This window comes from Caretta caretta, chromosome 17 (genome assembly GCF_965140235.1).
Source record: "Caretta caretta isolate rCarCar2 chromosome 17, rCarCar1.hap1, whole genome shotgun sequence".
Taxonomy (NCBI): Eukaryota; Metazoa; Chordata; order Testudines; family Cheloniidae; genus Caretta; species Caretta caretta.
Window position 1 is genome coordinate 7,194,663 of NC_134222.1, and position 22,108 is coordinate 7,216,770.

At 41.8% G+C, this 22,108-nt stretch overlaps 2 protein-coding genes across 2 annotated transcripts in view; one reads left to right on the plus strand and one right to left on the minus strand.

The window, feature by feature from the left end:
- Positions 1–4,896, minus strand: part of CA4 (carbonic anhydrase 4) — a 43,948-nt gene extending 39,052 nt beyond the window's left edge. Inside the window, exon 1 of the mRNA XM_048824553.2 lies at positions 4,591–4,896. Coding sequence (XP_048680510.2) covers positions 4,591–4,648 — 58 coding nt within the window. The 5' untranslated portion in view covers positions 4,649–4,896. The remainder of the gene's footprint in view (positions 1–4,590) is intronic.
- A 15,099-nt stretch (positions 4,897–19,995) lies between these two features.
- Positions 19,996–20,958, plus strand: LOC125624101 (lysophosphatidic acid receptor 1-B-like). The gene has a single exon (XM_048824447.1). It carries the CDS (start codon positions 19,996–19,998, stop codon positions 20,956–20,958), a length of 963 nt encoding a protein of 320 aa, XP_048680404.1.
- Positions 20,959–22,108: the final 1,150 nt, after the last annotated feature.

Below are 22,108 nucleotides of genomic sequence, written 5' to 3' on the forward strand. Positions count from 1 at the left end.
CTTCTCTGCCATATGTAATGAAGCCATGTCTGTCTGGCTGGAAGGTGTGTGGCTTGTAAAGGATTAAAACCGTTCAAGGTTTGTTTCATACAAGGCTGTAATACCCTTTCGGACACCTCTGAAGAGGCTTCCTGCCATACTACCGGTAAGAACACACAAAACACTCTTTAATTAAAGAGCAATTGGGGTTTCTAACCCGCCATAGCCTATTACATTTCAATTCAGTACACTGAAAGTATATTCATTTAAAAGGCCATATTGTGCCTGAATATGTGGTTCACCTGGTAATGACTGCAAGTGGGGACAGCTTCAGATACACCACGTAGCATATAGTGGTGTCTCCTGGTCTGCCACCACTTAGGGTGTCTCATAAAAATGGAAGCGACTAAGTAAGAACAAATCGTCTAGGTCTCTGTCTCCGCAGTAGGAAGCACTTGAATGCCTGTGCTGCTTTGTTTTTATCTTTCGTTGGACTTTTAGCATTAAGAAGTGAATTAGACTGGAGTTGCTGCATTTCCATAGCCTCCAACCTTACCATAATCCTAAGGAGATGAATGAATATGTCCTAAATTCCCCTCTATTCCTCCCCTCGTATTCCTCTTCTGTCTCTTTGCCATGAAGTCCGTCCACGCCTTTCTCTTGCTCACAGAAGCCCTCGGTTGTGGGCCAAATCCTCTATCCCAAGTGAGGTACGCTCCTGCCTATTCTGTGGGCTTGTCCAAAGCTCAGTTATTACTCCCTTATTAACCGCTTTTGATACTGTAAAGCACTATATAAATGTTAAATATTCTCATTGTCACAGCATAGATTGTGGGGCTATCAGTTCCCATGATGACTGAAGCCTGCGTTTCAGGCTTACAGGGCCAGGAGAAGAATAGTGAGGACAGAAAAATATTGGGCTGAGCATCTCCGGTTCTTGGCACATGCTCAGTAACCTGCAGCACGTAGTATTTCCTTCCTTCATGCTTACAGTGGGTCTGTTGAGTAAGAGTTTGTCACGCTGTAGCTATGTATGAATGTTCACAGGCCAACTCAGATAAGGCTTTGCGAGTGTGCTGGCAGCCGCTCACTGAATGCTTACAAGGAAGAAAGAAAAGGAAGCACCAAAGAACCTATCCTGCTTAAGGATATAAACTTAAGATCAAAAGTCTGCCTGTGTTGTTGTCATAAATATCAAGGGAAGGGTAAACACCTTTAAAATCCCTGCTGGCCAGAGGAAAAACCCTCTCACCTGTAAAGGGTTAAGAAGCTAGGGTAACCTCGCTGGCACCTGACCAAAATGACCAATGAGGAGACAAGATACTTTCAAAGCTGGAGGGGGGGAGAAACAAAGGGTCTCTTTGTCTGTGTGATGTTTTTGCCAAGAACAGAAAAGGAATGGAGTCTTAGAACTTAGTAAGTAATCTAGCTAGAAATGTGTTAGATTCTTTTGTTTAAATGGTTGATAAAATAAGCTGTGCTGTGTATATTCCTGTTTTTGTGTCTTTTTGTAACTTAAGGGTTTGCCTAGAGGGATTCTCTGTTTTGAATCTGATGACCCTGTAAGGTATTTACCATCCTGATTTTACAGAGGTGATTCTTTTACTTTTTCTTCAATTAAAATTCTTCTTTTAAGAACCTGATTGCTTTTTCATTGTTCTTAAGATCCAAGGGTTTGGGTCTGTGTTCACCTATGCAAATTGGCGAGGATTTTTATCAAGCCTTCCCCAGGAAAGGGGGTGTAGGGTTTGGGGGGGGCAGGGGAAGACATTTCCAAGCGGGCTCTTTCCTTGTTAGACGCTTGGTGGTGGCAGCAATAAAGTCCAAGGCCAAAGGTAAAATAGTTTTTACCTTGGAGAAGTTTTAACCTAAGCTGGTAAAAATAAGCTTAGGGGGTTTTCATGCAGGTCCCCACATCTGTACCCTAGAGTTCAGAGTGGGGAAGGAACCTTGACAGTTGTAATAGCCAAGGTAACTACTGGGAGAAGATCATGTTTTTGATAACTTGTTAGTGATATTTAATCTTGTGTTGGATGGTGAGGATAGGCAGGGAGGCGATCAGCGATTTCTTTCCTCCTTGGCTCTCCAGTACTAACCTGTCTTTGTGTTCTTTTCGTGTACCTCTCACTCTCCTTAGTTTTACATTAAATCTTAAGGTGACAGTGTCATGGTTCTGCCATCTCGGAGCTGGGTATGAAATATTAATGTGTGTTTGTAAAGAGTTCTTGCCCCAGTAAGTGGAAATGGAAAAAGTTAAAGAATTCTTATGCCTTTATTTGTTCTGTTCTGTTTTATTTTTTTGTCCTTGCAACTCTGCATTGCTATGAACAGCACATACTTTGCCTTTGCATGGCCCAGAGAGACATAAGGCTAGAATTTCGTGCAGACCCCGTCAGTGCCAGTGTACGTTACAAAGTTTTACTTCCATGAGAATCAAAAATACATAAAGTAGAAGTACAGAAAATGAAAGGAACAAGGTCTGCCATATGTATTTCCTTTGAAGTTCCAGAAACTAATAGTTTGGGGTGGTAAATCTGTAAATCCTGTTCAGTGCTCAAGGGGAATGTGAGAACGCTCCAAGGTCCCTGCTAATATGCCCTGGGGAGAAATTATTTCCCTATCCCCACTTTGGCAGGTGTATCCCTGTTACATAACATCTGGACCATAATGTGCTAACAATGGCGATGGCACTACAGATGGTTTTAAGCAACCCTCTCTCAAAAGGTTTGAATGTCTCTGTTGGAGCTGCCCAGATCTCACACGGATCTGTCATGTTCAGTCTTGCCCCTACCAGTGATCCCCAGGAGGCACTGAAATGGGATGCTTTGGGGGCACATTATGCTGCTGTTGATGATGGAATAACGATAGATATGTAGGAGCCGATTAACATCATTAAATTATTTCTGATGTTTCATGAGATGCTACCATACTGAGAGACAACATGGCCCAGGTTAGGATGTTTGCCGGAGAGTTAGGACTTCTGCATTTTATTCTTGGATCTGCTCCTGGCTTCTGGTTGACCTAGGGAAAGTTGCTTCAGTTCTGTGCCTCAGTTTTCCCATTGATAAAATGGGGATAATACTTAATGTACCTACTCTATAAAGCACTTTAAGATATATGCATGAAAAGAGCTTGGTGGTGGTGATGTTATTGTTCTCTTACCAAAGGTCAAGGCTTCCTACAACTTGAGGTCCCCAAGCTATGGTCCCATCAAACCTGCTTTTAATTCAGCTCTGATCACTCATGTTTAGGGAGAACCCCTAAAAGTATAAACAGAGCCCTAGTAACTTAAGCTCTGTCTTGTGAATACAGCAAACTGTTATAGATTGTCTCTTATTTAAAAGCACAAACCTCTTTTATAAAAACAGCCCACCAAGAGTGCAGTCAGAGAGATGTGTGTTAGTAGCTGTGGGCTTTGAACCAAGTGGGAGATATATTAGTTGCTGAATACTTTGAAAAGCAGAGGCTTGTTGTGCATGTGCATCTGTACTCGATGTGGATGGGGAGGTTTATAGGAAGGAGGTTATTGGAAGTCTTAAGTGACAGAAGAGCCACACCGGTCAGATTGAGCAGCTGCAACTGTATTGCAATGTCATTCTCAAAGGATGGATGTGGAAAAGGGTAAATTACTGGATTGTTGATTTGGAGAATTAAAAAACCCCTCGCTGGGGTTAAACTCCTCCGTTTCAGTAGTGTTCTGTTCAGGTTTTAACACTGTCCTCATCACGTTCAACGTTTGCTGCTTTCAACTACTTTTGCCAGTGGATCTTGAAATGGGTTATCTTGTTGAAAGCTGCATCCCTTTCACAAACTCTCAGACACGAGGCAGCAATACATTAGATGCATCTGATAATACTGAATCTTTTTTCTTAATGATGCAGCCTGCTCCTTTTTAGGACAAAAACTCTCAGAGCCTTCATTGCTACTTAAGGACTGTTGTGTTTATTTTTAACTTTGATATTTACATGGGGAAGGATATTATTGAATAGTACTGCATTCCTGATCCAATATAAGCGTACAAAAGCCATCTGAAATTTTTGCAGTGCTGATGATAGATCATTATCTGGTATTAACACAGTCATCATCAGTGGATAGCAAAAATTTAATTAAAGAAAGAAAGAGAACTATAAATGTCTGTTAATTTTTAAACAAACATATGGCTCTATCAGGCTAAAGTAGCATAAGACAAAGAACCTGAATTCTTTCATTTCTTACATTATTTCTTAGCATTATTAGAAGAAAAATAAAATAATTAGGCTACCTATAGTTGTATGCCATTTAAATCAGCATAGTACATAGGCAAAGAAAATACATTTTTACGGAATCTTTGACATTTATAATTACATATAGAGGTAAAGTAAAACCTGATGGATTTTCTTGGGGTGAAAAAATACTGTAACCATAAAGGTAAAATAAAACAGTCAGAATAAATCCACTTGTGATACCAACCCATAAATGACCTGAGAGAGAAACAAACAAACAAATACCTCAGATTTATCATATAGAAGGATTAAAGAGTTTGAACAGAATTCAGTGGTATTCAAAATTCAAATAATCAAATATGAATAACCTTGATACCCAGGGGTGGGAAGAACAGCATGGTCTTCTTACCTTCTGTTGCTGTCTTGGCAGTGTGCAGAGAGAGCAGAACAAGGAAAATCAATTCCATTATCTATCTCCTATTCTAGATAAGATGAGTGAGGAGGCTAGAATCAATTAGGATGTGATCATATTTCTGCTCTGGGAGTTTTTATACAGGAGTAAGTAGTCGTGGTCAGTCCTGATAGCCGTAGTCAGGAAGGTGAACTCCTCCCCTTTCTAATTTCTCCAGGTATACCCTACTCCTGATTTGATTTAATTTATTAATTTCTCCCAAAACTGGTATTGTAGAAGGGGTGTGATTTTCCAGCACTAAATAAGTGTCTGGGGCTAAATGACAGATATTTTACTGACTGGGCAGATATCTTGTAGCCGATTAGTTTAGTGTTTCATTTCTATCCACTGAAAAATAGCAGCTTCTCTGATAGTGCACATGACCTTCAGATTAAGTGAGAGTATGTCCATTATAGTCAGTGCTTTGTAAAAATAAGAAGCTACTCAGACTTGTAGCAGGGTTAGAGACTGAAAAAGCAGGATCTCTTTGTGCAATTACAGTCAATGTTTTATCAAGTGCCATATGGCTTTCATGCATTTTGCCAGGCACCTTATGTGTGTGTATAGTTTTAACTTGCTAAAGTTAAATGAGAGCGAAACTTTTTCATCCAATGCTCCTTTAACTATAAAAAAGTGATGCAACTCTTCTGATTGCTGTGCTGTGCCATGCGATGCAGGTTCTTATACTGCCTCATCCCTGTAATATTGGAGTGCACTGATTCAAGGTGCCTGATTCACAGGCAGGCTTTATGCTCTGCCAGTAGAGGTGTGATGAACAAGTCTACTAGCAAGCAGCATTTCCTTTCATACAGTGTATCTGTTCAAACTGTATTGTATGCATCTGAGTTAGGGCCAGGTTATGACCCAGCCATGCATGAAAATAAAGGGGTAAAGGAGAGAAGATCCTTCCTGTGGCCATGTTAGTGCACTGTACGTCCTGGCTTGGATAGAAAGAGAAGAGTTGGAGTTGTCTGCCTGCTGCTTGCTCCATCAAACAGAAGTATAGGCAGCAGCTGGAGATGAGTATGCTGGGGCTCTGAGTCTTAAAGTGCCATCCATCAGAACTGAGCTGGTTTGAAGGGAAAAGCAAGGGTTACCCAGTAAATGTCTGCAATAATTTCTCCCCACGCACCTCCCAGTGCAATTACTTGACCCAGCATCACCTCGTATGAACGGAGCCTTTACACTGGAAGCCCCTGGTGCAGGGATCCTCTGTGTGCAGGTACATAGTAAACAACAATAATGGGCCAGATCCTGCAGACTCTTAAGTCTGTACTTGGGCAGATCTCCCTTTGCTTTCAGTTGGTGTCTTTCCTGAATAAGGTTTGGGGCCAATAATAACAATTTAATATCTCCCAGCTGATCTGTGATGCGCTGGCCTTTGTTTTTCCCCCAAGAGATGATGACTATAAATAAAGTTGTAACAATGAAGGGTTGCTATTTTTCCATCCTGGATTGGGTAGATTTAGAAACATGAACGGACAATAATGAACCTAGCACCTGGTGCTGAGCTGAATTGTTACTGTAGTGACAATAACAAAGGGGTTGGGGTGGGGGGTTGTTGGAGTTTAGAACTTCCTAATTTGGCAGCCTCTGTGGAATTTTCCAAGCTAAGCACGTAGTCAGAGATGGGGGCGTCGGAGGGAGGGAGGGAGGGAATGGGTCAGTGTCAAGCGGAGGCCTTGAAGGTTGTGTTTATCTTTGAAAACTCGTGGCGAACGGAGGAAGTCCCGGATGACTGGAAAAAGGCTAATGTAGTGCCAATCTTTAAAAAAGGGAAGAAGGAGGATCCTGGGAACTACAGACCAGTCAGCCTCACCTCAGTCCCTGGAAAAATCATGGAGCAGGTCCTCAAAGAATCAATCCTGAAGCACTTACATGAGAGGAAAGTGATCAGGAACAGTCAGCATGGATTCACCAAGGGAAGGTCATGCCTGACTAATCTAATCGCCTTCTATGATGAGATTACTGGTTCTGTGGATGAAGGGAAAGCAGTGGATGTATTGTTTCTTGACTTTAGCAAAGCTTTTGACACGGTCTCCCACAGTATTCTTGTCAGCAAGTTAAAGAAGTATGGGCTGGATGAATGCACTATAAGGTGGGTAGAAAGTTGGCTAGATTGTCGGGCTCAACGGGTAGTGATCAATGACTCCATGTCTAGTTGGCAGCCGGTGTCAAGTGGAGTGCCCCAGGGGTCGGTCCTGGGGCCGGTTTTGTTCAATATCTTCATAAATGATCTGGAGGATGGTGTGGATTGCACTCTCAGCAAATTTGCGGATGATACTAAACTGGGAGGAGTGGTAGATACGCTGGAGGGCAGGGATAGGATACAGAGGGACCTAGACAAATTGGAGGTTTGGGCCAAAAGAAATCTGATGAGGTTCAATAAGGATAAGTGCAGGGTCCTGCACTTAGGACAGAAGAACCCAATACACAGCTACAGACTAGGGACCGAATGGCTAGGCAGCAGTTCTGCGGAAAAGGACCTAGGGGTGACAGTGGACGAGAAGCTGGATATGAGTCAGCAGTGTGCCCTTGTTGCCAAGAAGGCCAATGGCATTTTGGGATGTATAAGTAGGGGCATAGCGAGCAGATCGAGGGACGTGATCGTTCCCCTCTATTCGACATTGGTGAGGCCTCATCTGGAGTACTGTGTCCAGTTTTGGGCCCCACACTTCAAGAAGGATGTGGATAAATTGGAGAGAGTCCAGCGAAGGGCAACAAAAATGATTAGGGGTCTGGAACACATGAGTTATGAGGAGAGGCTGAGGGAGCTGGGATTGTTTAGCCTGCAGAAGAGAAGAATGAGGGGGGATTTGATAGCTGCTTTCAACTACCTGAGAGGTGGTTCCAGAGAGGATGGCTCTAGACTGTTCTCAATGGTAGCAGATGACAGAACGAGGAGTAATGGTCTCAAGTTGCAGTGGGGGAGGTTTAGATTGGATATTAGGAAAAACTTTTTCACTAAGAGGGTGGTGAAACACTGGAATGCATTACCTAGGGAGGTGGTAGAATCTCCTTCCTTAGAGGTTTTTAAGGTCAGGCTTGACAAAGCCCTGGCTGGGATGATTTAACTGGGATTTGGTCCTGCTTCGAGCAGGGGGTTGGACTAGATGACCTTCTGGGGTCCCTTCCAACCCTTATATTCTATGATTCTATGATTCTATAGCGAGCAGATCGAGGGACATGATCGTCCCCCTCTATTCGACATTGGTGAGGCCTCATCTGGAGTACTGTGTCCAGTTTTGGGCCCCACACTACAAGAAGGATGTGGATAAATTGGAGAGAGTCCAGCGAAGGGCAACAAAAATGATTAGGGGTCTGGAACACATGACTTATGAGGAGAGGCTGAGGGAACTGGGATTGTTTAGTCTGCAGAAGAGAAGAATGAGGAGGGATTTGATAGCTGCTTTCAACTACCTGAGAGGTGGTTCCAGAGAGGATGGTTCTAGACTATTCTCAGTGGTAGAAGAGGACAGGACAAGGAGTAATGGTCTCAAGTTGCAGTGGGGGAGGTTTTAGGTTGGATATTAGGAAAAGCTTTTTCACTAGGAGGGTGGTGAAACACTGGAATGCGTTACCTAGGGAGGTGGTAGAATCTCCTTCCTTAGAAGTTTTTAAGGTCAGGCTTGACAAAGCCTTGGCTGGGATGATTTAATTGGGGATTGGTCCTGATTTGAGCAGGGGGTTGGACTAGATGACCTCCTGAGGTCCCTTCCAACCCTGATATTCTATGATTCTATGATTCTATGATTGTGCACCAAAGTTTGTTCGAGCTCTTTTCAGTTGTACTAGGTGCAGATATAAGGTCTTTGGTGGGGAAGAGGGCGGTGGCTCCTCCAGAACAATTTCCTCACACTGGTCTGGTTGCACTCCCTGAAAGCCAAGAGCTTAATTCCACACTTCATATACGTCATCCTTATTTAGGACCAGAGAATCAGGTTGAGAAACTTTGGCCTTCAAATCTGACTCTTTCTTTTTTCCTGTATACCCATGTTCATCCTCTCGTTATTATTTAATTTACATTACAGTAGTGCTTAGGGTATGTATACCCTGCAGCAGGGAGCAAGCTTCCCAACACAGGTAGACGGGCTCACACTGGATCAGCTTGAGCTAGCGTTGCTAACAATAGCAGTGTGGACATCATGGCTCCGGTGGAGAGACAAGCTAGCCACCCAGGTTCAGACCCAGGAAGTTGGGTGGGCTTTTAGTGAGCTAGCTCCAGCTGAGCAAGCACAAGTCTGTCTACCTGGGCTGGGACCCTTGCTCCTAGCTGCAGTGTAGATGTACTCTTAGAGGCCCCGTTTTGTGCTAGGTGCTGTACATACATATAGTCCCTGCCCCATAGAGCTTACAGTCTAAATAGAGAAGATAGCTAGAGGGCAGGAGAAATGAAGTATTGTGATGGGGGAATTTAGGCATAGAGAGACTCAGTGTCTTATCCAGTGTCACACAAGAAGTCTGTGGCTGAGTTGGAAAATGAATCCAGGTCTCCTGACCTTTAACCCCAAGGCCATTCATCCCCTTCCATAGCTGTTCCTCCGCAGAATATTTTGCAGTGGTTTCCTTGGCCATGGGTGGGCTAAGAACTGGGGACATTCAGAACAGTGGGATCCCCCCACACTTTGTGGTCTCTCTCTGCAGAGATTCTCCTTACCCCAAACCCTGGCTTCAGAAAACATTTTAAGTTCTCCCAGTCCAGACTAGCCCTTCCACACTCTTGTGAACCCCTACAAGCCAGAGGTAAACCCTGTATTGCCTGGTAACCTGAGCAGCAAGCATCCTAAAAGGTATGCCATCATGCTTGGCGCTCGGCAGCAAAGACTTCTGGGGATCTCCTGCCGGGGCCTGGATCCTGGCCTCCAAGAGATCTGACCTTCGCCAGCCACTCCCCACAATGCTTCAAAGGATGTGCTGCAAGAATTGATGTGATCCTTTTTGTAACGTTCCTGAGGGCTGTTTGCATATGACTAAGCCAGTCTGTTTCGGCAGAAGCCTGGAGACAGGAAGTAAAAGCAGTTTGCATCCTCTCCAGATGAATGGCTGGAGGCCTCTTGGATATCTGAGGAAAGCAGCCAAGGGAGGATTAAAGCAGGATCCTTTGGATCAGAGTACCATGGCTGGGGGGCGAGGGGGGGACACCAGATGGAACAGAGGCAGAGTAGCGGGCCACAGGCACCGTGCTCAGCGTATTGCCTCCAGTCGGCTACCTGCTTTGGTCAGCACCTGTCTCACTTCGGATGGAGATCAGAGAGCAGGAGAGTGACATGAGTCCATCTGGGGAAGCTGGGGGCATTTAGAGGGACTAAGAATGCTGGAGGATTGACCCTTGATCAACTAGGGACTCTCCAGTTGGGAAACCCGCCCTCAAGAATGAGAGAACGTGTGGGGTTGCTCCTGATTACACTGTGTGAAGGTTTTCTGCCTACGGGCTGGGAAAGCTGGAATATCTCTACCGGTAGGTGCAGGAAAACCTGGAGAGATCCAAGCTCCCAAGGCATCTTCTCTCTCCATTGAGTTAGCTCTGATCCTTCCCAGCAAGTCTGCTCTGCCATGTGGCTGCAGCCACAATGCTCGTTCTGGGGTGAGGAAGGCTGGCAAACAGTTCCTTCCAGACAGTGCATTGATCTGCTGAAAGGTGATGCTGGTAGAGTGTCCCCTTGCTGGTTTGAAACAAGACCTTTCCAAATTTGCTCATGAACTTGGTCGGGGGGTTTTGTCTGATCGTTTATTTTTTGAAGGGAAGTGAATTTTTAGTGCTGGTGGAATGTGCCAAATTGACTTCCCCAGAGACTGAAGTCCTCTGTCTACAGACACGGGTACAGCATAGGTGGTGGCAGTAAAAGGCCACACAGCCCCGTGGCTGCACCTTAACCCTGTCCTCGCAATCTTAGATGGCCAACAGATGTGCCAGTTTTGGACCTTGCTTTTGCACTATGGACATACCTTCTCCAAGAACAGAGCTAAGACCCATTAACCACCCAACCAGTTTGACGAGCCTCTGCTGGATTTGAACAGGTGATGAACATTAACAGCAGAGCCCTTTTCACTGTGGTGTGGGGAACTTATCCCAGTAACAGATCATTGTAGGTGGGGCATCCAGAGAGATTTGCAGGGCTTCTTGAGCCTTTTGGCTCAGTTCTTGTGTTACCTGCTTACTATCTGTTTTGTGTTATATCTGAGAACTGTATGCGGCATTTATGTGCTCCAGTAAGTCTTTACCATCAACTATTGTGACTCTGTACCCACCTCCAAGCAGTCTTTCTGGTCTACGGCATGACTGTGTGTGTATGAGTATGTGATGTTTCCGTCTCATAGGTAATGAGAGAGTTGTAACAGAAAACTTCTCCTTTAACTCAGGTGTTAGAGGCCTGTTTTTTTTTTTTTTTTTAAACTAAAGGACAAGGCTTCTACTCCTAGCCCTCAGGTGTGTGCAGGTGGTTTATCTAGGCATTGTGTTGGCCTTTTACAGTACATGGATTTGTTACACTGCTTCTATTGCAAGACCAGTCCCTTGTGCCAAACATACCTCTAGTCTGAACATGGGTATTTTGGTTCAGGCACAAGTTGCAAAAAGCAGGAATGTTGAGACAGATGGGTTTATGACTGCAAATACAGGAAGCATTGTCTTCTTTAGAATTAAATTATAGGTAGGGGACTTCGCTGCATGACACGCAAGTTCCCTTTTTCAGTGCTGTATACATCAATGTCTTTCTCTTTTTAGACAACCTCATAAATTCTACGCAGGTTAAAAATTACAGCCCTGCATCTGGGTGAATTGTACAGGCTGTACCATGCCTAAATACCTTTAAAAGTTTGAACTTTAGTCTCTCTGTGCCTCAGTTCCCTATCTCAAAAACGGGAATAATAGTACTTCCTTCCCTTACAGGGGTGCCATGAGGATATGTGAAAGCTATGTGCAAGATTTTGAGATGCTCTGATATAGCAGTAATGGAAGTCATATAAGTACCTAGATTAGATAGATAAATTTTAAGTTTTCCTTCTCTTGATCTCTAAATCTATTTTTGGAAAATTCTTGATGAAGTATAAGTGTGATTCTTGTCAGTTATAATAATTACTATTATTTAGCGAGTGCAGGTAGTATAATAATTGCAAACTGTAATATTCCAGAAAATGTTTTTTGTTTTTGTTTTTGTTTTTTTTTCCTTTTAAGGCTGTCCATGTCCAGGAGATGAAAAGGAAAAAGGAGTTTATTCACAGGGCCTGCCAAGGCCATTTTAGTGGATGTGCAGAGCCCAGAGAAGATTTTCAGGAGGAGTCTTTGGCTCTGTAAATTGGCTCCCATTGAAATCTGTGGGAATTTTGCAAGATTGGGCCCTTGATCTAGTCAGACTTGGGGTAGAATTTTCAGAAGTGCCTAAGTGACCTAGGAGCTTAAGTACCATTTTTCAAAAGTGGCTGTCAATCTGGCCCTTAGTCTAACAATGACTAACAATGCTGATAGGTGTCTAGAGGGAATTACAAAACTGCTCGTACAATTTAGACACCTAACTCCCACTGAAAGTCAATGGAAATCAGGCACCTAATTCACACAGTTGCTTTTGAAAATCTCACCTATCTGTGTCTTTAGGTGCCTAAATATCATTTTAAATGTGGCCCTAAGTCATCCTAACTTTCAGTCAGATGAAGGGTTTTTCTACACATGGAGTTATCCCCAGTTAGCTCTGTGTGTGGACACTCCTGTTCTGGAACAAGAGTACTTGGTTCCTATTCATCTTAATCCACTGGGTTAATTGGTAGAGTTAATCAGGAATAATTCCATGTATAGACAAGCTCATGCATGCCTACATCACTTTTAAAAATGGAACTTACACTCCTAAGTAACTCAGGCACATTTAGAAAATGTTACATCTGAGAACTAGATTAGTATAGCCTTGGGTCATGTGCTACTTTGGCTGCGCAAGGTTTTCACTTCCTTCTTTTGCTTCTCCATCTGTGGCTTGTAGCTAATGTAGTTCTGTTAACTGGCTGCTGAACAATGATCTGAGACATTAAATCCTGATCATCTTGGATTCAAATTCCTGCTGAGGGCCACACATTTATGGCTAGAACATTTTCAGTTAACTGAAAAATTAGGACACAGAAATTCTAGAGTGGGACGGGATGGGGGAGGGGCAAAACCGTCTGTTTTGAAAGAGTCCCAGCAAAAATGTTGGAAAGAGTTTATACACTCGACTCTTGTCTTCCTATCCAAAGAGGAAGGCTTTAATCCACATTAATTAAAACAAAAATTGGGTAAATAGGCTCCTTGTTTTTACTACCCCCTTTGCTGAATATTCCTTCTTTGCAGGCCTGCTGGATCTAGATTGAAATGCTGAGTAGATGCGTATTCTTGTGTCAAAACTGTGCTGGAGGTCATGGCAAGCAGGAATGGTATGTTCTTCCTTAATAAGACCCAGCCTGCTCTTTGCCTTTCATAATTTGGGACAGGATATTTGCTGTCCACAGTTTGTTAAAAATATTTTTAATAGAATGAGGGGATGGTTGGAAAAAATAGTTATTGTATGTTGGGCCTGTGGAATTTCATAGCAAGAAAGGTCTTGGGGCTCAAGCATAAAATGGTGAGCCAGACCTGGGTTGTGTTCCTATTCCTACCACTGCCTTCCTGTGTTTCCATGGGCAAATCACTTAACCTCTCAGTGCTTCACTTTCCCTATATGTAAAATAAGCATAAACGACTGGAGGGATAACACTGGGTGATGTGAGGTGCAACGGAGACACAAAATATTGTCTTACTCATCACATTGCAGTGCTGCATCTTCTCCTATAACTTCAGGAACAGTTTTTGCGCATTTATTTAAAATCACGGTGAAATTCTGCAGTCTTCAGACAGGCACGTCTCCCGTTGGTGTCAGTAGAAGTTTTGCCTGAGTAAGGACTTGCAGAATTTGTCTTAAATATTTTACAAACTGCTTTTTGGTTTCAACACAAAACCCAGGATGCATGATATCCCTCATAGGACAAATTCTGACATGCCTTATGCTAATGTATATGGACAAAACTGTGCATGACTTTCCCATAAAGTGGACCCCTCTCAGGAAGCCCACCTAGGTGCGATTCTACCCAGATCCTGGCAGATAGTATTACTGACACTCATTATTTGTATTACAGCAGCACGTAAAGGCCACAACTGAGACCGAATAACATTATGCTTGACACTGTACTGATATATAGTAGGAGATGATCCCTGCCCCGAGGCGCTTCCATACGAGGTGTGAGAGGCTAGTTGTGCATGTGCCCTGCACTTCCATCTGCACAGAGAGAAAAGGGGGTGTCTTCAGGGGGAAAGTGAGCATGCTTAGCTCCATTGCACACTTCCTGCAAGCTTGACCCCAGTGACATGCTGTTCAAAACTCTATAGTCCAAGCTCTCTCTTGGTGCCAGTGGGCATTTTGAGAGTATTGGGCCTTCCATGGTTGGGTGTCACAGTTTCAAAGTGAATGTTTCAATGTAAGACCAAGACTGAAGGACTCTCGTTAAATTATTCAGCGCTGGGTGGCTCAATATTCTTAAACCTAAGCTAATGTATACCAGAATGTAGCACTTAAAAGTCATGTGACACTGTGGACCTAAAGGGTTTGATGTTGGAAAGTGACCTCTTGTACCCATAAACATGCTACTTTACATTCTCATTTGTCTAGCTAAAAAAATTATAGTTTATTGGGACTGTTTTTTGTCTGCAAACTTCCTGCAAGCATTCCTGAGCTCTGGTCTATCAGTAATAAAAAGGCCGTAATTTCCTATCTCTTTATATCTGTTTGCTGACCGTAAGAATGGTTAAAGTCACAAGATGATCTTTCTGGTGCCATATATCTTCTGCATGGTACAGTACATTCCTGCAACATAAAATATGGCATTTAAAACAAAGCAATCAGCAGGTTGACTGATGGCTGGGCAAGTGGCCTGTTAGAGATCCATTCAATCTCATTTAAAAAAAGACTGAAAGCTGCAAATTATGCACATAGCTAGTCCAAGTAACCATGTGTTCCTAGAACCACTGTCCTGGTCTTTCACCTCCTGCCAATGACCTCTATTGCAGGCTATGACCCACCTGTTGTCTCATGTTTCGAATTAGACTGCAAAGTCTTTGGGGTGGGGACTGACTTTTTTTTTTTTTTTTTTGGTGGGTTTATACAGCACCCAGCACAAAGATGGTTCAGCCTGACTGGGGCCTCTGAGTGCTCCTGTAATATAAATAAATTCTTAGATTTAGAAGAGAGCTAGCGAGAGAGAGGCCTGATCCAAAGGCCTGACCTGTATTTTTTTCTTGTCTTGCCACAACAAAATTTGGAAATTAAATATATCAGCAAACTCTTTCCCATTTTAAAAATTCAAATAATATTTTTAAATTAGGCTAATGATTCACTTGAAAACCTAACAGACCTCAAGACAATTTTTTCGTTTATAGTGCTCATAAGAGACGGCGTTGTTTAATGGTTATCGTGTGGGGGCTGAGTGTCACGGCTTCTGGGTTCTACTCCCTGTTTGGAAATTGACTTGGTGTGGGACAACTAGGACCTGATTTTTCAGAGGTGCAGACAACCCACAACTCCAGCTGAACACCAAGGGATCAGCATGTCTGAAATCGGACCCTAATTGTTTCAGGCTGGCACTCAAGAACTGGGGCACCCACTAGTAGTGGACATTTTAAAAAAACATGCCTCTCCAAATTTCTGTGTCTCACTTTATCGGTAAAATGAGTACACTAATACTTGCCTGCCCCACAGAGGTAACAGGAAGCTTAATTAATGTTTATAAAGCACTCTGATATCCTGGGGGGAAAGGTGATACAGAAGAGCAAAATATTGTTATTACTTAGCATTTGTTTTCACACTATATAATATAATAATACCTACCTCTTATATAGTGCTTTTCATCAGTAGGTATCAAACAGCTAGATATAAATCAGTTACTTTCTGGTAACACCAGGTACACATCTAAACCTGTTGAGCTTTTGGCCAAGGGAAGGTGGAAGGAAGGATGTTCTAATGGTTAGGACACTAGCCTGCGACTTCAGTGACCTAGGTTCAATTCCCTGCTGTGCTACAGACTTCCCCTGTGACCTTAAGTAAGTCACTTAGTCTTTCTGTGCTTTAGTTACTCATCTGTAAAATGAGGACAGTAGTACTTCCCTACTTCTCAGCAGTGTTGTGAGGCTAAATAAAGATCACCAGATGCTCTGGTAATCATAGGACTGGAAGGGACCTCGAGAGGTCATCTAGTCCAGTCCCCTGCACTCGTGGCAGGACTAAGTATTATCTAGACCATCCCTGAGAAGATGTACGTCTAACCTGCTCTTAACAATCTCCAATGATGGAGATTCCACAACCTCCCTGGGTAATTTATTCCAGTGCTTAACCACCCTAACAGTTAGGAAGTTTTTCCTGATGTCCAACCTAAACTGCCCTTGCTGTAATTTAAGGCCATTGCTTCTTGTCCTATCCTCAGAGGTTAAGAAGAACATTTTTTCTCCCTCTTCCTTGTAACAACCTTTTATGTATTTGAAAACTATTACCATGTCCCCTCTCAGTCTTCTCTTTTCCAGACTAAACAAACCCAGTTTCTTGAATCTTCCTTCATAGGTCATGTTTTCTAGACCTTTAATCATTTTTGTTGCTCTTCTCTGGACTTTCTCCAATTTGTCCACTTCTTTCCTGGACACAGTACTCCAGTTGAGGCATAATCAGCACCGAGCAGAACGGAAGAATTACTTCTCGTGTCTTGCTTACAACACTCCTGCTAATACATCCCAGAATGATGATCACTTTTTTTGCAACAGTGTTACACTGTTCGCTCATGGGGAGGCCCAGGATAGATGTTCAACTCTGGCAGAGTAGGTGGTCCCCAGTCTAGCATAGCTTTCATTCTCAGCTTTAAACCATTCCTTATATATATTTTTGAAAGTTCAAAACTCTCTTGCAAAAAGCTGAAAAGAGAGAAGTCTGGCTTCCTCTACATAAATGCATAATAAATCAGCACTCTCTACTACTTCACTAATATCTCCTTTAATCTAATAATATCGGATGGATTTTTAAAATTTTATTTGGCAAATCCAATAGAGAATTAAGAAGATCCCTGAGCTTTTCACAAAGAAGCTATTTATGCTTTGTTTGATATTACTCTTTAATTAGGCTATCACTTCACATGATATTTCACCCCAGAACACTAGATTCCCAAGAGACTTAAGGTAACGTTTTCAAAAGTGTTAGCTTCACTTTGGAGCCTCAGTTCTATTGAACTTAGGTGCTTTTGAAAAATTTACCCTTAATAACTTTACTGCTGCTGGTCCCACTGTTCTCCCCTTTTGTCTGACGTGTACATCAGTGGATCTAGCTGGATGCTGACAGGAACTGCTGCCCCTCGCGGTATTGCCAGGGAGGTAGTGATAGTGGCAGAAATAGTAAAAGAGGACACAGCAAAACATGCCAACTGCTTGGACGATGAAGTCATAAGAGGACAAACAAGAGTGTATAGACAAGCATTAACACACAACTTTTTGTTGGTCACGCTTTGCACTGGGTATGTTTCTAAAGGGTTAATATAGCATGAATAGATTTTTTTTTAATAAAGGGTTGATCAACTGTTGTTGAGTCAAACAGGTCGATAGTTTGCTTATAGCCATTCATAACACCTTGGCTGATGTTCTTATAACCCTCTATAATGCATACTATTTACATTTGTAACATGCTTACAACACCTATTAAGCCTTTATCAACTTTATAAAGGCATCCTTAATATAAAGTGGGATTATTTTGGTTTCCTTTTCATGTCCATCCAGCATTTTCATATGGATTTCTTACCTTGGGTTTCCGGTTTGCTGAATTTTGTAAAATGCTGGCAGAACTATTGTGATTCACAGATTCATAGATTTTAAGGACAGAAGGGACAATTTTGATAATCTAGTCTCTGACCTCCCATATAACATAGTCCATAGAAATTCACCGATGCTAGGAATTCCTGCATCAAGTCCAAAACTGCTGTTGGAGTTATAGTGTAGTGACATTACCATTTCACTGTAATAGATGCTTATTTTGAATAAAAATTAATCCTATGATTATAGAATAATGATGCAGACTCATGACTTGGTGCATCATCAGATGATTTAAAATTATTCTGTAATTATTCTGTTCTATAAACTTTTCGGTATAACCCAATTTGGTTATTTTGCTCACAGGAAACTTGTACCAGTGGGTCCTCATTTTGGACAGCCAAATAACAGCATAAATATTTCAGCAGGTCCTCTGTCCAGAAGGTTTTCTTGTGATAAAAAGAGAGGGCTGTATATAAAAAAAGATAAAATTTTATGGACCAAAAGCAGCTGTTTGGGTATAAAAAGGTACCTGTGTTTGTGTACCAATGCAAATTCACATATTGATTCACTGTTTGCATTGGCTGATATGATGTAAGAAAAGAAAGCCATCAGACTCAGCAAAAACTTTCTAAGGGAGGATTATGTGAATATTTGCCCTTTTGTGGTACTCCCAGAGAGCTCTGATACTGTCCCAATTTCTTCATTTTTCCCACTCACAATGTATGTAGCTGTAGAACATTCTTTATAACAACAGTGACCTCTACTGTCTAACATGCGTTTTTATAATGTACGTTCCAACACCAGCCTTTTTCCAACTAGGCTGAAGCACTTTAAACTTGGTTCTTGAAACTCATATAGCTTTTTAAAAAAAATAGATCAGAAAGTAGTCATTAATTGTACTGGTACCACATGGAATAGCCCATAATGAATATATGCAAATACAGATGCTTGTCATTTGCCTTCTACAAACGTGTATCAGGACTAGATAAATACATATGATGGGATTTCAAAGCACCTAAGTAGCTTAAGTGCTTAACTTCCATTGATTTCATTAAGAGTTAGGTGCCTAACCTGCTTGGGTGCTTTTGAAAATCCTGCGAATAGACTAGACCCTCTTATTCAGTGTATGTTTTAACTTAAAAAGAAAACAGTAGGAAGTGTTCATGATTTGCACCATTGTTAGAGAGAGGAGACTCAGGCCCTTATATTTAGCTATTGGTCATGAAGCATTTTTGAATGTCCTGCCTGAAAATGATGTTTCTGCAAATATAGGTTTCAGTTCTGTAATTGGCTCTGTTTGGGCAGACCCTTTCACCTGCATAAAGCCCCTCTGGGACATTGCAAAGGGGTTTGATTGCAGGTTTGGGGATCTATTGTCTTACCATGTCTGTACTGTGCTTAGAAAAATTGAACAGCTACTGTTCAGACCAATTGCAACTGTGAGAAAACAGGCATTTAGCTACTAGATTGTTGGTTCTATCAAATTGCTGTTAGAAATTCTGATGTATTCCCTATGTAATGTATTAGGCACACATGAACTATATGTATTTTTGTGCATAAAACAATTTTTAATTTTAACTCAGGGGATGCTGTGTTGTATGAAAGCTTTAATGGTTAGTAGCATTTCTGGTACTTCAGAATCATTCTGAGATGAAAGTACAGCTCACAATTCTGTGTGAGAGGCTGGATTAAGAAATTATCAGCCCTGACTCATATCAGGTCTAGAAAGAGGCAGAAAATGGCTGATTTTAGTTAAGAACATAATACTAGAGGTCTGTAAACCATCCAGGATATGAGACGCTTTAAGATTTGCTCTGAAATGAAAGCTGGGCAATAAATTGGCATCTTTTTCTACAAAGAAATTGAATTGAAGACTAGGGCCCTGAGCCAGCAAAAGCATGTAAGCACATGCTTAACTTTAAGCACATGAGAATTCCACTGAAATCAATGGGACTACTCACAAGTTTAACTTTAAGCATGTTTTTAAGTACTTTTCTGGATTGGGGCTCAAGACAGTGAAGCTAAAATATTGTTTTCCACATTTAATTTCCACCCAATGACATGCTCTGCTAAATATTACCATACTAGCATATCTATCTCTGTCTAATCTATCTATGAATCAGGGCCCGAATTCACATTAGTTTCTATTTTTTTATACCGTCAGAGACTTTATAATTACTAATCTGATCATATAATTCCACTGTAGGCAGTGAATATTTACTGCTTGATAAAGGTTGCCATAGGCAGGGGAATGATACTTTATTGAATATGTTTGCCACCTTTGGTTATCCTAGCAACCTGAAGGGGTTTAGCCATGCCCCTGAATTGATAACCAAAGCGCTTAAATGCACCAAGGGTTGAAGTTTAATCCATTATTAGGATGATATCGTGGCAACAGAAACTCCATCAAAAAGATAAATTTTTGAACTGCCGAGCAGGGGGGCAGTAATACATCTTGTAGTATTCACTCTCATGGGATATAGGATATACAAAGCAGTGTTTTTTAGCAGTTTAAAATTGGATTTTCCACCATGAACAGATACCTGAACTGTTCTGTCAACAGCACTGAAATCTGGAGCTCCCATCTAGTCCTTGCACTGGGTATCCCTCAACTGATCATGAACATAATATCTGTGATCATCAACTGTGCGGTCATCATTACCATATTGTCTACAAAGGATCTGCATAAACCCATCTTTATTCTTTTCTGCAATTTGGCTTTTTCTGATCTCCTCACCAGCTCTTCAGGCTTTTGGATTTCAATGCTGTTCATCACTAATCCAGAAAGCACAATCTTTGGATCCAAAGATATCCTCATAGTTTATGCCTTTTATACTATGTCTATTCTGTCCACCATCTATAACTTAGTCAGCATTGGAATTGAGCGCTACTTGGCTGTGGCAGAAAGCCTCAGGATGAGATGCAGGGTTTCCAGAAACCAGTCGCTGGCTGCAGCTCTAATTAACTGGGCAGTTGCATTCTTTTTGGGTTGCATACCTCTAGTGGGGTGGAACTGCTTGCACAACAAAGAAAACATCTCTGCTCTCTATAGCCCCTTTTGTGTTGACTACCTCATCTTAATCACCATCCCCAACTGTGTGGTGGCTTTTATTTTGCCTCTGTTCACCTACCTTAGCATCATTGCCGTCTTGAGGAAACAGAAGTTCACAGTGGGAGCGTGTGGACAAACCACTGGCACCTACAAATCAGCTGAAGTCCAGGTTGCCAGAACTGGTGTCTTTATCTGGCTTCTGGCACTGTTTTCCTATGCACCTTTCGTTGTAGGAGTTGTGTTAGATGCAGCCAACCGTCTGTGCCCCACTGACCTGTATCCAAGTGTCTATGTGTTTCGAAACTTTACTGCTATGATGATAACCATGAACTGTCTAGGGAACCCCATCATATACACGCTCCAAGTCAAAACACTGGGGAGTAAGCTCAAGTTTTTGAAGTGCCCTGCCAGCAACCGGGTACAAGTCATTGGGAATATCTGACCCAGTCTGGAATTGCATATGACTAACAACACATTCTGTCTGTCTGTCTATCTATCTATCTCTGCATGCATGTAGTTCTTCAGATGGACTATAGTTCTCTCTCGCAAAGCTACACTCAGATTTTAGCATGCCAAAGATTGGCCTACAACCATGGGTCAATTTCAGAACTAGGGCAAGTGGACAGCTCCCTGTTGCAACTTTGGCAGAGGCAGGGCTGGAACTGCTTAACTCTTTCATAGGCACCAACATCACTGATTTGAGCTCTTCAAGTCTTTGCTTTGTAATGCACCTATGGAGAAATTCATACTGAGTGCCTGTGGGAGCAAAAAACCCAAACAAGGGGAGCTTTTTTTAATGAGCAAAAACTGGCTGTGAACATTAGCCTACTTCAGTCATTGGACTATAGAAATGCAATCATCCAAATGGTCTGTTAGGTGCTTCTCTGGATGCACCCCTGTTTGTCTTGCTGTGATAAAATAGCAATGCTGTTGTCTTGAAAGGAAAGAGTTTTGTGAGTTAAATCAATTTTCTTTACATTATTTTAATTTTACTTGATTATTCAGTTAACCCTTGACCCTGAACACAGGAATTGTGAGTAGCAGTTATTTGTTTGCTGACAGTTCTGTGTATCCCTGATTTGTCTCTCTTTATTGGAAACATAAGATTTATTTTGCATTAAGAGAGAAAAATAAATCCATGGATACTATTTACTTTGCATTGGAGATGTGCTTTTGCTGTGCTTGCATTACTACCAAACTTTCTTTTTTTGTATTGTTTCACGTTGTTAAAGGAGACTTTGTGTTCATTTACACGGAAATTTTCAGAAATAGTGGAAAAAATTAGTTTCATCTATTTATTTATAATCACTTTTCTGTGTGCAAAAATTTATTTCTTTTTCTATTAACATAGCACTCACCGTAGTTTACTGTAGACCTTTTAATTGCAAAATATAGATGAATTGTCTTTTTTTGTGAAACATTTGTGATCCTATACTTTCTACCTTTTCAGTTCTTCATATTTCTACTTTTCACACTGCATCCACTTTAAAACTTGAACTATAACCTCAATTAAAAACACACTTCAGTTTTACAATATCAAGACTGCAATGGAGTTAATCGTGTACCAAGAAAATTGTTGGAGTTTTCAGATA

Coding starts and splice junctions, on each gene's coding strand:
- LOC125624101 (XM_048824447.1), top strand. CDS start 19,996: ATGAACAGATACCTGAACTGTTCTGTCAACAGCACTGAAATCTGGAGC.